The following is a 14,321-nucleotide window of genomic DNA, read 5'->3' on the forward strand; positions in this document are numbered from 1 at the left end:
AGAACAGATGATGTTTATTCTATTTTATACTAATTAATAATACTATCTACTTCTGTATACTTATGATTTCTTATTTACACTGTTACACTGAGTAATAAGTATTTTAATCACACATTTTACATTGCATATGATGATGATACAAAAACACATAGATAACACATAGGCGCAGGAGTGGCTGTGTGGTAAGTAGCTTGTTTACCAACCACATGGTTCTGGGTTCAGTCCCACTGCGTGGCACCTTGGGCAAATGTCTTCTACTATAGCCTCGGGCCGACCAAAGCTTTGTCAGTGGATTTGGTAGACGGAAACTGAAAGAAGCCTGTCGTATATATGTGTATATATATGTATGTGTGTGTATGTGTTTGTGTGTCTGTGTTTGTCTCCCTAGCATTGCTTGACAACCGATGCTGATGTGTTTACGTCCCCGTCACTTAGCGGTTCAGTAAAAGAGACCGATAGAATAGGTACTGGGCTTACAAAGAATAAGTCCCGGGGTCGATTTGCTCGACTAAAGGCGGTGCTCCAGCATGGCCACAGTCAAATGACTGAAACAAGTAAAAGAGTATATGCAATCATATATACCCAATGTTCACACATCTACATAGGTAAGCATATACACACAGAAACACACATACACACAAAGATTAAAACAAACACACACACTCACATCAATTTTCTTAAACTAATCTTATTGACATATTGCTTGCCATAATCTAATTTAAATATTTCAAATTTCATTCATTTTGTTAACAAGCTACTTTCCCCACCAGGTTGGTTCCCCCACACCACTTAAATACTCCTATATTCTTTTACCAAATATTTTAAAATTTTACCGAAAATTCCATTATGCCATTCAGTGTTATTACAAAGAAGTCAATCAAATAAATAAATATGAAGGACAATTCTACAAAAATGGCAAACAAGTGCAACTAAAGTTCTGTAATTAGCAATACTTAAAATAGCCAATTAACAAGTAAATTCAGATGTGACTTTTACTACTAATGTATTATTTATCACAAAACACAATCACTATTAGCTGTCTTGTAGCTGAAATTAAAAAAAGTAACTTGCTCTCATTGTTTTCTGCCCACAGATCAACAGTCTTTTCAAGTAGCAAACTTTTCTACATTCTGTCCTTCACTTATGTATCTTGTCAATGAGTATTTGTGGTCACTATTTCCATACTTTTTTTTTAAGATTCAATGTGACAGTGTTAAAAATTTCTGTGTGGCCAAGTGGTTAAGGTATTAGGCTCCTGTTCTTAAGGTCATGGGTTCAACTCTTGGCTTCTGGTAGCATATTCATAAGTAAGGTACTGCATTTCATATTGTTCTTGTCTACTCAGCTGAAAATGAATATCAGTCAACTTACTAGTGGTGCAAATCCTTCCAGCAGTCAAATCATCAATGTTCTGCTGGGTCAAGAGTAGAAGAGTCAAGAGGGTTTCTGCTTCTTTGAATCCAAGTTACTCCCACTCTGCAACAATTTTAAAATCTTCTCAGTTCAGCAAAGATGTCAACTTAGTTTCTTTGCCTTTGTTAATATGCTTGTAAGCATACACAAAAACAAGGATAGGCCAGTATAAATTATAAGGTACTGCCATACTCTCCCTTAATCCCCCAAAAATATTTCAAAAATCAAAAGTCCTGTAGTAAATTTCATGTTTGGGTTAAACACCTGTGTGAAGAATATCTTGTCTTAAAAAGTCCATTTGCTTTCCTTCATTGTAAGTCTGTGATTGAGAGTCACTGTTCAATTCTACTTTGGCAGAGTATACTAAATAGAAAAAAAACCTTAATTATTGAGATTTTGAGAATCAGAAAGATTAAACTCAAAGCAATAATATTTGAATCTTTAGCTTCATAATTATGACTCAATAATCAGCATTAAGTAATCATTTTACCTTCTTTATACTGAAGATTTTGTAGTTAACTGCTCTCCCTCTCTCTTTCTCACACACACACACGTGTATAATTTCAAGTGTAGGAACAGGGAAAACTCCAACACCTTGTACTGTTTCATCTAGAGACTGTGGGGGATAGAAATGATTTCTCTAACATCATATGGATCATCCTTGACAGGGGTCTTCCTTACTTACCTTGAGTTTGTAATTGCGAAATTCTGCCACAGTCAGAAATTGCACATACTCAACTAGCTTGAAGTATCGCAACTGACCTAATCTGTTATTATCAGAAGAATACCTTCTTCGGGAGTTTCAAGTCACTAACCAATGGTAAGTTGAATAGAGTACCCCAGGCCCAGCTGGGCCATGCACAATGGCAGGGTGAGTAATTCCTGCTACTTGTAAAGGCCATTTTGGTCATGCAAACTCATACATAACCTGACACCATCAAATTGGTTACTTCCCCACTTGATAACTGTTGTCCACACTCTACTAAGTGCTGACTGATGCAAACATCTTGCCTGCTCTACTAAGTGAAGCATCTAATGTAAAAACTGAATTATCACATCCAGCAGAATGTTGTCTGACACCAACATCCTTGCTGCTCTACCACTCGAGGAATCCCACTAAGATAGTTAAAACACCTGTGGGACCCAAACTGACCAAATGGAGGCTCTCCTCAACAAGCCATTTTAAATTCTTTTTGACACCAATGAAGCATAGACAAATGTAGATATAGCCAAACACTCACACACACAGGCAAATACACAAGCATACAAACAAACACAAACAGGGTATTCAGGCAAAATTTGGCTTTTTTTTTTTTACATCTTTTTTTCAGGAACGGTTAAAGTTGCAATTGAGAAAAAGTTAGCTGACATGGAGGACTGTAAGCCACCTGAATACTGGAAAAGAGTCAGCTGTATCATAAGTTGCACAAGGTATCAAAATTCCAGCATCATGACTGCTGCTCAATGTATTGTGAAGACAGTAAAAGGTGTAAGACATGATATGGACATCATGAAAACCAAGTCACCCCAAAATGTTATGGACTTGAGTGTGTCCCCAGTGAGGGTGAGGTCATGCAGCCCCACATCTTTCAACAGGGACTTAGGTTCAATCAGGCAGTTATGTGAAGCTGCTGGGAACTGTGATCAAATCCTAGCTAGAGAGGGTTGCTGCTGGAAAACCACATGTGTAGCAGCAGGATTTGGCTGAGAAATACACCAACTACCCTGCCTGTATTACCAAGGCCGAACCGATGGCTAAGATCAAGGAGGTTTATGAAGATCTTCCCAGGGACACAGTGAGGAATGCATGAGCCAGGTTCCAGAGCTGTCTTCAGGCTGTGGTGGTAATTGAGGGCAGCTACTTTGATTAAACTTATTTCCCAGCCATAATCTGGTTGATATTTTTTTGATTTTTTAAAATACTTCTATTTTTGAATGGAATACTGTGTTTTCTTTTCCTCTTATGCACACTATCAAATTTTGCCTGAACACCCTGTATATACATGCAATCATAATTCACATGTATACACACACACACACATACACACATATCCTACATCATCACCATTAATATACAGATGTATACACACAAGTATACACAAACAAATGAACATATATAATATACATACAGTGTGTATGTGTAGAGCCAAAAAGGCTAAGTGATGCAGGTGGAGAGGCTGGTGAAGGGAAACAGCAGAGAAATATACCAAACAGTTAGTAGAAAAGCTAAATGCCAGGTGTACTTGGAAAGGGGTGAATCAGAAGGTAAGAGGTTTGCCAATGTTCTGCAGCATGAGGAGTGAAATGTCCTGGATTGCAAGGCAATGTATTAGAGGCAATGAAGAGATACCATACTGGGGAAGTGTGTACAGAACGATAACAGTACGCTTACTCGGACATTGAAAAGTAAGAGGAATGAAAGTGCTATGATGAAAGGCTGCTGCATGAAGAGGATGCATGGAAGAAAGAGGGTTTTCCCAGCCTAGATGCAACAGATCAGAAACCAACCATTCAAGTTGATGGTAGTATGATAGACAGAAGTTGTTATGAAAGCTGAGAAGGAACTTGGTCTAAAAGGAATTATTGCAGAGATGCTTAAAATGTCGGGCAGAGTAGGGTTCAGGTTAATCATACATAGTCAGGTAGTGGAGGATGGTTTTTATAAACAAATAACTGGTATAGCAGTTTCATTGTAAACTGTTGTAAGAACAAAGAAAATGCATTAGAACCAACGAAAAAAAAAAGCTGCAAAGGTATAAAATTGTTGGACCAGGTTATTTAAGTTACATAAAGACTTACAGCTCAATTGCTTAAAATGAGAATTAGCCTATATGGGATGCAGGGAGATGTACTATTGCTGCCATCTTGCTTGTGAAACAACAGCAGATAAACAGGAGCAAGCTGTTGTGCCTAGCATTAATTGACATGAAGGCCCTTGCTAGTTGTTTCTATGATTATGACCAGATGGTCACCGAGAAAGTGAGGAATAGACAAATGGCATGTAAGGACTGTACAAGCCATGCACAAAGGTTTAGTCAGTAAAGTGAAAGTCAGTATTGAATACACCAACAAATTCAGCCTGCAGAGAAGAGTACACCAGGGCACAGATCTCAGTTCCCTTCAAACCCCTCCAGGCTGCAATTGGGTAGTTCAAGACCACCTGTTCATGAGAACTCCAACATGAAGACCTAGTTCTTATAGTTAAATCTGTAGTGGGACGAAAGACAAAATTCTTGATGTGAAAGCATAACCTAGAAAAGAGAGACTGCAAACTAAATTTAGCAAAGACTCAAATGCTAGTAAATAGGAAAGAAGACAGATCTCTTCTGTCAAGGAAATGCTCCTGCTTGATATAGCAAAAAGAAAAGGGAAGAAATGCCATATGCTGTGCCCAGTCTAAATTATGGTATTAGTGGAATCACAGAAAAGTTAACAGAGGGAAGTTTTTTTTGTTTTTTGTTTTTTTTATGTGGCAGATGACAAGGACAGTAAGACCGCAAGGCAAATAAAATCTCTCAAATGGCCAGGAAACTCCCTAGAAATAGTTGATAGCTTTTGATGCTCAAGTGGCCTAATTAGCAGTGGAAACAGATGTTTCCAAAAATATAAGTGAGGGAAAGTTCAACGAGGAGTGGCTGTGTGGTAAGTAGCTTGCTTACCAACCACATGGTTCCGGGTTCAGTCCCACTGCGTGGCACCTTGGGCAAGTGTCTTCTACTATAGCCTTGGGCCGACCAAAGCCTTGTGAGTGGATTTGGTAGACGGAAACTGAAAGAAGCCCATCGTATATGTGTATATATATATATATATATATATACATGTATGTGTGTGTATATGTTTGTCCCCCTAGCATTGCTTGACAACCAATACTGGTGTGTTTATGTCCCCGTCACTTAGCGGTTCGGCAAAAGAGACCGATAGAATAAGTACTGGGCTTACAAAGAATAAGTCCCGGGGTCGAGTTGCTCGACTAAAGGCGGTGCACCAACATGGCCACAGTCAACTGACTGAAACAAGTAAAAGAGTAAAAGAGAGCTATTACCTGTGCTTGCAACAAAGTACTTTTCTCTTAGAGAGAAAGGCATTCTGTATGACATTTGTGTACAAACTGTATAGCTGCATGGTAGGGAGAAAGGAGTCTTGAATGCAGAGGACTTACAAAGGCTAGAAAGAAACGAAGTAAGCATGCTCCACTGGATGTGTAATGTTAGAGTGTATGAAGGCTGGAGTACAAATGAACTGAGAGAAAAACTGGATATTAAAGGTATCAGATGTAATATGCAGGAGAGAAGACTACGTCGATATGGTCATATGATGCATAATATATAGCTGCATTATAAAGGGCCAAGTGTTCGAAATGAACAGAAGAGGAAGACCAAATCATTGGACAAGGTAGTGAAGACTAACCTTAAGACGATGTGTCTCACCAGGGAGTTGACTAAAACCATGTTGATTGGTGACATTCACCCACTTAAGTATAACAAATCAAATGGTTAATAGCAGAAGTGATGGAGGGGCTAGGAGCCGTGTGTGCGCACACATATTTGGGCCTATTGTCCAATATGCCCTTGCCAAAACTCCCCTCCTCTTGCCTCTCTGATACCCTCTTATCTCCCTATCTGTAGACTATATTATGCTGCCAGTGTTAGTCAAGTTACTTGGTACTCCCTACCAGTAACCTTTCAATACTTCTTGTCATTACTCCCTTAACAGCTGCCACACCATTGTTCACTTCTATCACTATCCATCACTTTCTACCATACTTTGAGGACAATGTATTATTCTGTTTCTACCATCATACTTTTGCTATCTTCATACATATGTACATCCTATTTCTTTACTACCCACAAGGGGCTACACACATAGAGGAGAGGACAAACAAAGGGATTAAGTCAATTACATCGACCCCAGTGCGTAACTGGTACTTATTTAATCGACCCCGAAAGGATGAAAGGCAACGTCGACCTCGGCGGAATTTGAACTCAGAACGTAGCAGCAGACGAAATACCGCTGAGCATTTCGCCCAGCGTGCTAACGTTTCTGCCAGCTCGCCTACATATGTACATAAGTATATACACACATATGTGCACCCTGGTTCTTCTTTCACTGATCCCTCTTCTGTCCACACTTTCAGTTATTTGAGTAAACAAACGCATCATAAAGCAGTAGAGGTTCTTTAGTTTTAAAAGATACAAGATAGCCTCACTCTATGCCGGTGCCTTAATAAAACACATTCGTGACACTGTGTAAAGTGGCTGGTGAATGAATGAACAGAGATAATATAGGGTTGAGGGGACCCTTTAGTCTTGGCAAGAGCAAGACAACTTCTGTAGTGCGGGTGCCACTATATATATATATATAATAAATATACAGATCTATACATACGCCTATCAATAGGCGCAGGAGTGGCTGTGTGGTAAGTAGCTTGCTTACCAACCACACGGTTCCGGGTTCAGTCCCACTGCGTGGAACCTTGGGAAAGTGTCTTCTACTATAGCCTCGGACCGACCAAAGCCTTGTGAGTGGATTTGGTAGACAGAAACCGAAAGAAGCCTGTTGTGTATATATATATATATATATATATGTATATATGTGTGTGTGTTTGTGTGTCTGTGTTTGTCCCCCCAACATCGCTTGACAACCGATGTTGGTGTGTTTGCGTCCCCGTTACTTGGCGGTTCGGCAAAGGAGACCGATACAATAAGTACTAGGCTTACAAAGAATAAGTCCTGGGGTCGATTTGCTCAACTAAAAGGTGGTGCTCCAGCATGGCCGCAGTCAAATTACTGAAAAGAGTAAAAGAGTATACATACATAATGCATATGTGTATACATGACTGTTGACATTTCTGACTGCATGAAGTCATTCAAACAAAAAGCAGTGAAGTCATATTTACAATCCTACTGAACAATAATCCTTTAGCTCTACATTTTCAAAGTCTAGTGGGACAAAAATACCTACTTGACAAACAGGTAAGAGTTGATGACAAGAAGGATAATCAGTCATAAAATGCTGCCTTAAATAAGTATCTGTCCAACCCATGCTAGCAGAGAGAACAGAATGTATATAAAAAATTAATAATTCTTATTATTAATAGCGACTGTTTACTCCAATGTTTTGCCAATATAGGCATCTGAAAATAGTGTTTGCGGAGATGAAATTTTCCTTATATAGTTGTAATTGTTGTCAGGAGGTAGTGGGTTGAAGTGGTAAGAAAGAGAGGGGGAGAAAAAGAGAAAGTTTTGATTTAGGCATAACTAAAAGGAAATGAAGGGGGGGGGGCATATTTAATATGTTTAGTCATGTTGGTAATATTCTTTAGTACTGACTGTTAAGATGAAGGTCATTGATACAAAGTTATTTTGTACATGGCTGATTTTATTTACAGAAATATATTTTTTTTTAGTATGCATATATACATAGAAATATAAGGTCATCTAACAAATTCCTAAATACAGATATATATAAATACACATATTTAGAAGTGTGTGTGTGTGTGTATGTGTAATATAACCAGTTCAGTTCAATAAGGTACTTAAAGTTGAGGTACCTGGTTAAATTCGCCTATTTTTAACACACACACACACACATATATATATATATATATATATATATATATATATATTATATATATATATATATATATATATATATATATATATAGGCACAGGAGTGGCTGTGTGTTAAGAAGCTTGTTTACCAACCACATGGTTCTGGGTTCAGTCTCACTGCGTGGCACCTTGGGCAAGTGTCTTCTACTATAGCCTCAGATCAACCAAACAACCAAAGCCTTGTGAGTGAATTTGGTAGATAGAAACTGAAAGAAGCCCATCGTGTATATATGTGTGTGCGTGTGTGTGTGTTTGTCCCCCCAACATCGCTTGACTGATGTTGGTATGTTTATGTCCCTATAACTTAGCAGTTTGGCAAAAGAGACTCATAGAATAAGTACTAGGCTTAGAAAGAATAAGTTTAGCATGGCTGCAGTCAAATAACTGAAACAAGTAAAAGAATAAAAGGATACCCATACACACACATGTACTTATACACCCCTAAATAACTATACATATACCCATATACAAATTGTGTTAGTGGTTATCTTCTTTTTTTTAAAAAAGCATTTCTCCATCACAACATTTTATTATTTGTCCCCATCTACTTCTTGAGGCTTGGGATGAGATCATTTTTCACTACTTTCAATCAGGTCTTTCGTAAGGTCAATACCACCATGACTGATATCCAATCTAGAGTGGAGAAGGCTAGCCACTGGATTTGGTTAAAAAGAGACGATGAGCGATGGCTAGAAGGATATTGAGTTTAACTTCATAACCAGCTGATCTAGCAAGCGGAGCAACATATCAGTGAGGGGGGCCGGCGCGCATTGATGCCGTCGAGAGGTAGGCCCCGAAACGGCGCGCATTCTCTCCTGATGACCCCATATACTTGCTGGCTTCCGGTATACAGAGCTTTTGACTGGTAGCACTTGCATGTGCAAGTTGTTTGCAAGACATCTTTCTCTACCACTAGGATCTCTTGGCACTTCTTTACCCGGCTGTTATTCTCCATACAATTCACGTATCAGTACCACTGCAGTCTTTTCGTTTGCACAATATGTCTGATGCTTCACATGCTCCTTTTTCTTCTCTCTCGGCTCATTTGTGCTCCATTAATTTATGCACATTAATATTACACATCCAGTGTGATGTTTCAACACCGTGCATTATACAACTGATTTTCACTCAAAGAGAGACTCCTTTTGTTATTAGCAGAAGGGAAAACTGTGTCCACCTCAATCTTACACTAGCTACTGTCTTTGGAGAGCTCACTTCTACTGCCAGTTAGGTCACCAAAGTAGAATACTACCATGGAGCCTTCCAAGCATTTGAAAGATTTTTATTTCATGTATGATATTTCCGCTAGCTATTTCTGTATATCTACCATCTATGTACTCTTTTTCAGTTACCCACCCCTTATGCACCCAAGTTCACATTGGTTATGTGATATGGAATTCCTACCAACTCATTTTCTGTTTATTAAGTGTGGGCACTTCCCACATGGTAGAATAGCCCCATTTTCTTTTCTAACAAAATACTTGGCCTTTGCTACATTTACTAATTACTAGGCTTTTCAATTTAGAACTATGCATCCATATTTTGGATTTCTTCTCTAAACCTTTATAAGATTCAACTATGAAGACTAGCCCATCAATAAAGTTCAGGGGCAGCTGATCTTAAACTTCTCTGTTATGACTTGGGGAAGTATAATACACAGGGCTGGAGTACAAACCATGTCTTGACTGACATCTTATGCACTGCTTGTTCAAGGTAATGTGGTCAATAGCAGAGAATGATGTAAGCAGAGCAAGGAGTGTGCAAGTGAAAGGACTGGGGATATGATAGGATAAATACAGTAAATGCAATGTGGTTGAAATGAGAAAGTGACAGAGCTGGGGGTGAGTAATGGGAGAGAGAGACAATAGCAGCAGCTAAAGGTTTGCTGGTAAGATAGATTATGTTTATGAATATTTTAATGCCATTAATACATTTTTTGCTTATACAATACTGCCTTTCAAAGACATTAGCCTTGTAGTGTATTGAATAAGAGAATGGGAGTCCTGCATGAAATAAAAATTTATAAGTTCAATCCCAGTCCGAGCACCTATTTATAAACATAGCAAATATGGCATCTGACATTGAACTTTATTTTACACCTCGGGAAAGATAAGTTTATATCATAATTATTCCATTAACACATTTTCAGCAATTTCAGCTCTTGAATACACGTTAAGTTATTTTTACCCCATTTTTACTGAACATATGTGAAATCATTTTCAAAACCAAAGCAAATTCAACAGTTAACTCATTAACTGCTATGTGCCAGAATACAAAGTTAGTGAAGTTTACCTTTAATTATTCTTTAAACGGAGATTTAAAGGTAACATTTCAAGGAGAGAAAAAGTTGAAGCTTTTTTTTTTTTTTTTTTTTGGTTATATACAAAAAACAAATAGATTATCAAAAAAGAAGAGATACAAACTCATGTTAGTGGTTCAGAGATAAAGCATTATCTGAAGAGAAAACCAATAGAAAACTAGCATTCAACTTACCAGAATATTGTATTACATGCCAAAGTGCTGTAATTGGAAACATAACACAGCAAAAGGGAAAATACATTCAGTATTTAAAACAATGGCATATTAAAACCAGCTCATTAAAATATTTTATAATTTTCCATAATCTCTTAAGGAAAATATAAAAGTTAAGTGACTTTACATATCTAGGGTTAAATCATAATATTCTCTTAGACAGACAGAATCAGTTAAGTTATTCAGTGAATGGGTAGTAATAAGGTTGTTGCTGAATACTGTATAAACACTCAGTTTTGTCTGACCAATTATCCACACTAAAAGAGTTTTTTTGCTGGTGCCATCAGATAGTAAATATTACAATTCAGAAGCTCTACAAAGTAATTTTACATGAACAGGAACACTTATCACTCAAAATCTGAACCAGTCTTCCTTTTTTTTTTTTTTATTTTTTTTTTTTCATTTTTTTAACCTATTTAGAAAGGACAGGGAACAAGGTCTGTAAGACTGGTGGGAGATCCTCAAACCAGACTGGGTTGCACCAGAGTGAATTTTATTAAAGAAACCCGAGGGCCAAGTGATTAGGTAACAGACTAAGACTACCACCTGAGAACTCAGATGGCAAAGAACTAAAACTACCACAAGGCATCTCATCCAATGCTCTGACAATTTTGTCAATCCATTGTCCTACACTGATACTTTATTTCATAAATGCTGAAAAGGGTAAAGTTGATCAGAGTGGGATTTGAGCTCAGAGCATTGAACTTATACCACAAAGCATTTTACCCTATGCTCTAGCAACTACTAAGTTACATATACTAATAATATTTGTAACAATCTGAATATATTTTTTATGTTGATTTCTTGGTATTTTTTCATGGGCCTTTTTTTATATCTTGTGTTTAAAGAAAAAAGTTATCTGCCAAAATAATTGTTTTTAATAATTTTGTTCTAGCAATCATTTCTACAGACTATTCTTAAGCCTTGATTGATAGCAAGTATGAATGACAACTAATCACACAAATGTAACGAGAAAATTTCAAACAAATTATGATGATGGATAGAAAACACTACATGGTAAATTGAAATTCGCTAACTGTTCCTCTCAAACTAAAAACAATTTTCTTCGATCGCTTGGTTCAATTTAATGAAGAGGAAAAAAATAATGAATGACTATATGAGAAGAGTATTAAAGAGACAAACATTTATTTAACCACAGTTGCAATGAAGAAATTACTATAACTCATTAGTAAAGGTTGATAATATAAAAACTAACTTTTTCAAAACGCATCTTAGATGTGCATAAACAATATACAACTTGAAACACAGCTTGTCCAAGAAGAGGTGCATAAAGTATAAAAGTTATTTACCATTTCCTTCACTGACATGAGACATAGCATACAAAGTCCTCCATCCACGCTGGTATGAGTTGGATGGTTTGACAGGAGCTGGAGTATCAAAAGATTGTGCCGAGCTCTACAGTCAGCTTTGGCATGGCTTTTATGGCTGGATAGTTTCGATTCCCAGACCGGGCGTTGTGAGTGTTTATTGAGCGAAAACACCTAAAGCTCCACAAGGCTCCGGCAGGGGATGGTGGTGATCCCTGCTGTACTCTTTCACCACAACTTTCTCTCACTCTTACTTCCTGTTTCTGTTGTACCTGTATTTCAAAGGGCCGGCCTTGTCACTCTCTGTGTCACGCTGAATATCCCCGGGAACTGCGTTAAGGGTACACATGTCTGTGGAGTGCTCAGCCACTTACACGTTAATTTCACGAGCAGGCTGTTCTGTTGATCGGATCAACCGGAACCCTCGTCGTCGTAACTGACGGAGTGCTTCCACATGGCTGGATATCCAGCTGTAGCTATTTTACGTAACTAAAATGACTTGTGGTTATAAGAAAGACAATGTCAACAAGGAGAATTGCCAACCTGCAGATATCTCTAATAAAAAAAATCAAAAAAAAATCAAGCAGTTGACTATGTCAGGTATATGTGAGGTATCCCAACATCACTTTTATTATAGAAATTCAGTAACCAAAATGTAAATGAAAATTGTAAACCATCATAAATGACAACTTTGGATACACAGATGTGTTTATCTTTCTTCACATCATTCCAGAGATATACTGGTCGGTCATCCAACTGACTATACTCCTGCTCACAAATGTGTGACCTTATCTAAGCCAATCTAGAAGCCCTTGTTAATAAAAGTCACCTAAATATCATCCCAAAGATATAAAAGTGCAATAAGGAGTTTTTTTAAATGTTACATTTCCTTATTTGAATCCCCATAAGGGAAATGGTCATAACCTAACAGGATATGGGGAAGGCAAAAAGTGGAATTGTGTCAGAGACACATTATAAATACAGTAAGTTATTTACTTTACAGTGTAGGTGATTAGATTAACATAAGAATTCCAGAGAGGAGGTTATAAATCTGAAGAGAAACTATTGTGCATATAATTTGGCAGACTACTCTTTGTTATTTTTGTATAACTAAGCTAGTCACATATACTTTGTATATTTGTGGTTACCTGTGCTTACATAAAAATAACTTCTCTAAGCTATAAGTTATTTATTGGCTGTAAAGAGAAAACCCAGACTTTCTACTGCATGCATCTTTTGGCTATGCTGAATATGAATTATTGCATCAAGTAGTTTAGTACCAAAATCAAAAGTGAAAGGCTGCTCGTATTCACCTCTTCTTTACATTGTCTTTGTGATGTAGGATTAATCAAATACATAAAAGAGCCTTACACCCTTACAAATCTACCATCTAGATTTAGGGACCACCGAGGTCAAGAGAGTCCACTTATCTGTGTTACATGTAAAATACCTGAATAAACAAAATGTTATATCAATCTGAGCAAAATTAAAAATTCAAAAATCTACTGAAAATGTTGATATCACAGATGAGACTATATGAAGCCTGCCATACCCACTAAGTACTCATCTTGGATTCAAATTTGATTGGTCACTATGAGCCAACTTAATTCAATTAAATTTCATGCAATAAACATCCTATCACTGAATATAATGTTACTTGTGTAATCAGGATGTAGTTCCTGCACTTAAGAGTCACATGCACAATTTAAATAAGCTGATAAAATTTTTACAGTCTAGACCAGTGTTGCTTTTTTTTTTTTTTTTGCTTTTTTCTTTTTCAAATTTTTAATAACACCCACTGTGGAGCAATAGAGAAAATGAAAGGAGTATTTGCACGGAGCAGTGAGAGTGTTTAAAGGCAATGAAGCCTGAACTGTATCAAGAAAGATGGAACAGTGCTTGGAAAAATATGTTTATACATTTTGTAATTAGATATTTTTACACCTCGTTAGTATCAAAATCTAAAACATAAAATAATAACTAAATGAAACCAACATCTGTTGTGCAGGAAAAATATTCTACTAGCCAGGTCCCATCACCAACTAACAACCGAAAGCTGTTTATAATCAGAAATGGTGAAGAACATTTGGTTAAACTTCCCCAGTGAAAAACGTCTGAATGTTACATAACATGACCAACTTGGTGAACAGAGGTATGGGGTAGGCTGAAAAGTTCATTGGCTAACAGTGAAAGAGTGGTGCTAGAGCTGCAGAATCTTGCATGCATTAATTTCAGCTCATCTTATTAATAACTGCTTTGTTTCTTTCCATGTAAACTGACATCCCACTGATCAAAGAACATGTCAAAAGTAACTGGTGGTGACCTTTCTTGAAAATCAACAAAATTTAACATTATGGTATTATCAAGTACCTGCAGAAAAAGGGTTTAACTCCCAAGGACATTCATGCAGGCATGGCAGGGGATGACATTCCAGCTT

At 37.3% G+C, this 14,321-nt stretch overlaps 1 protein-coding gene across 2 annotated transcripts in view; it reads right to left on the reverse strand.

Annotated features, from left to right (window-relative positions):
• The window catches only part of LOC115215507 (phosphatidylinositol 5-phosphate 4-kinase type-2 alpha), a 161,313-nt gene that overhangs the window by 40,968 nt on the left and 106,024 nt on the right, over window positions 1–14,321 (reverse strand). The window contains exon 3 of one of the 2 annotated variants that reach the window (XM_036505786.1): window positions 10,518–10,544. The exons of the other annotated variant lie outside the window; for it this stretch is intronic. Within the exon in view, the coding sequence (XP_036361679.1) occupies window positions 10,518–10,544 (27 nt within the window). The remainder of the gene's footprint in view (window positions 1–10,517; window positions 10,545–14,321) is intronic. 2 annotated transcript variants of the gene reach the window in all.

The sequence above is a fragment of the Octopus sinensis genome, linkage group LG9 (assembly GCF_006345805.1).
Source record: "Octopus sinensis linkage group LG9, ASM634580v1, whole genome shotgun sequence".
NCBI lineage: Eukaryota > Metazoa > Mollusca > Cephalopoda > Octopoda > Octopodidae > Octopus > Octopus sinensis.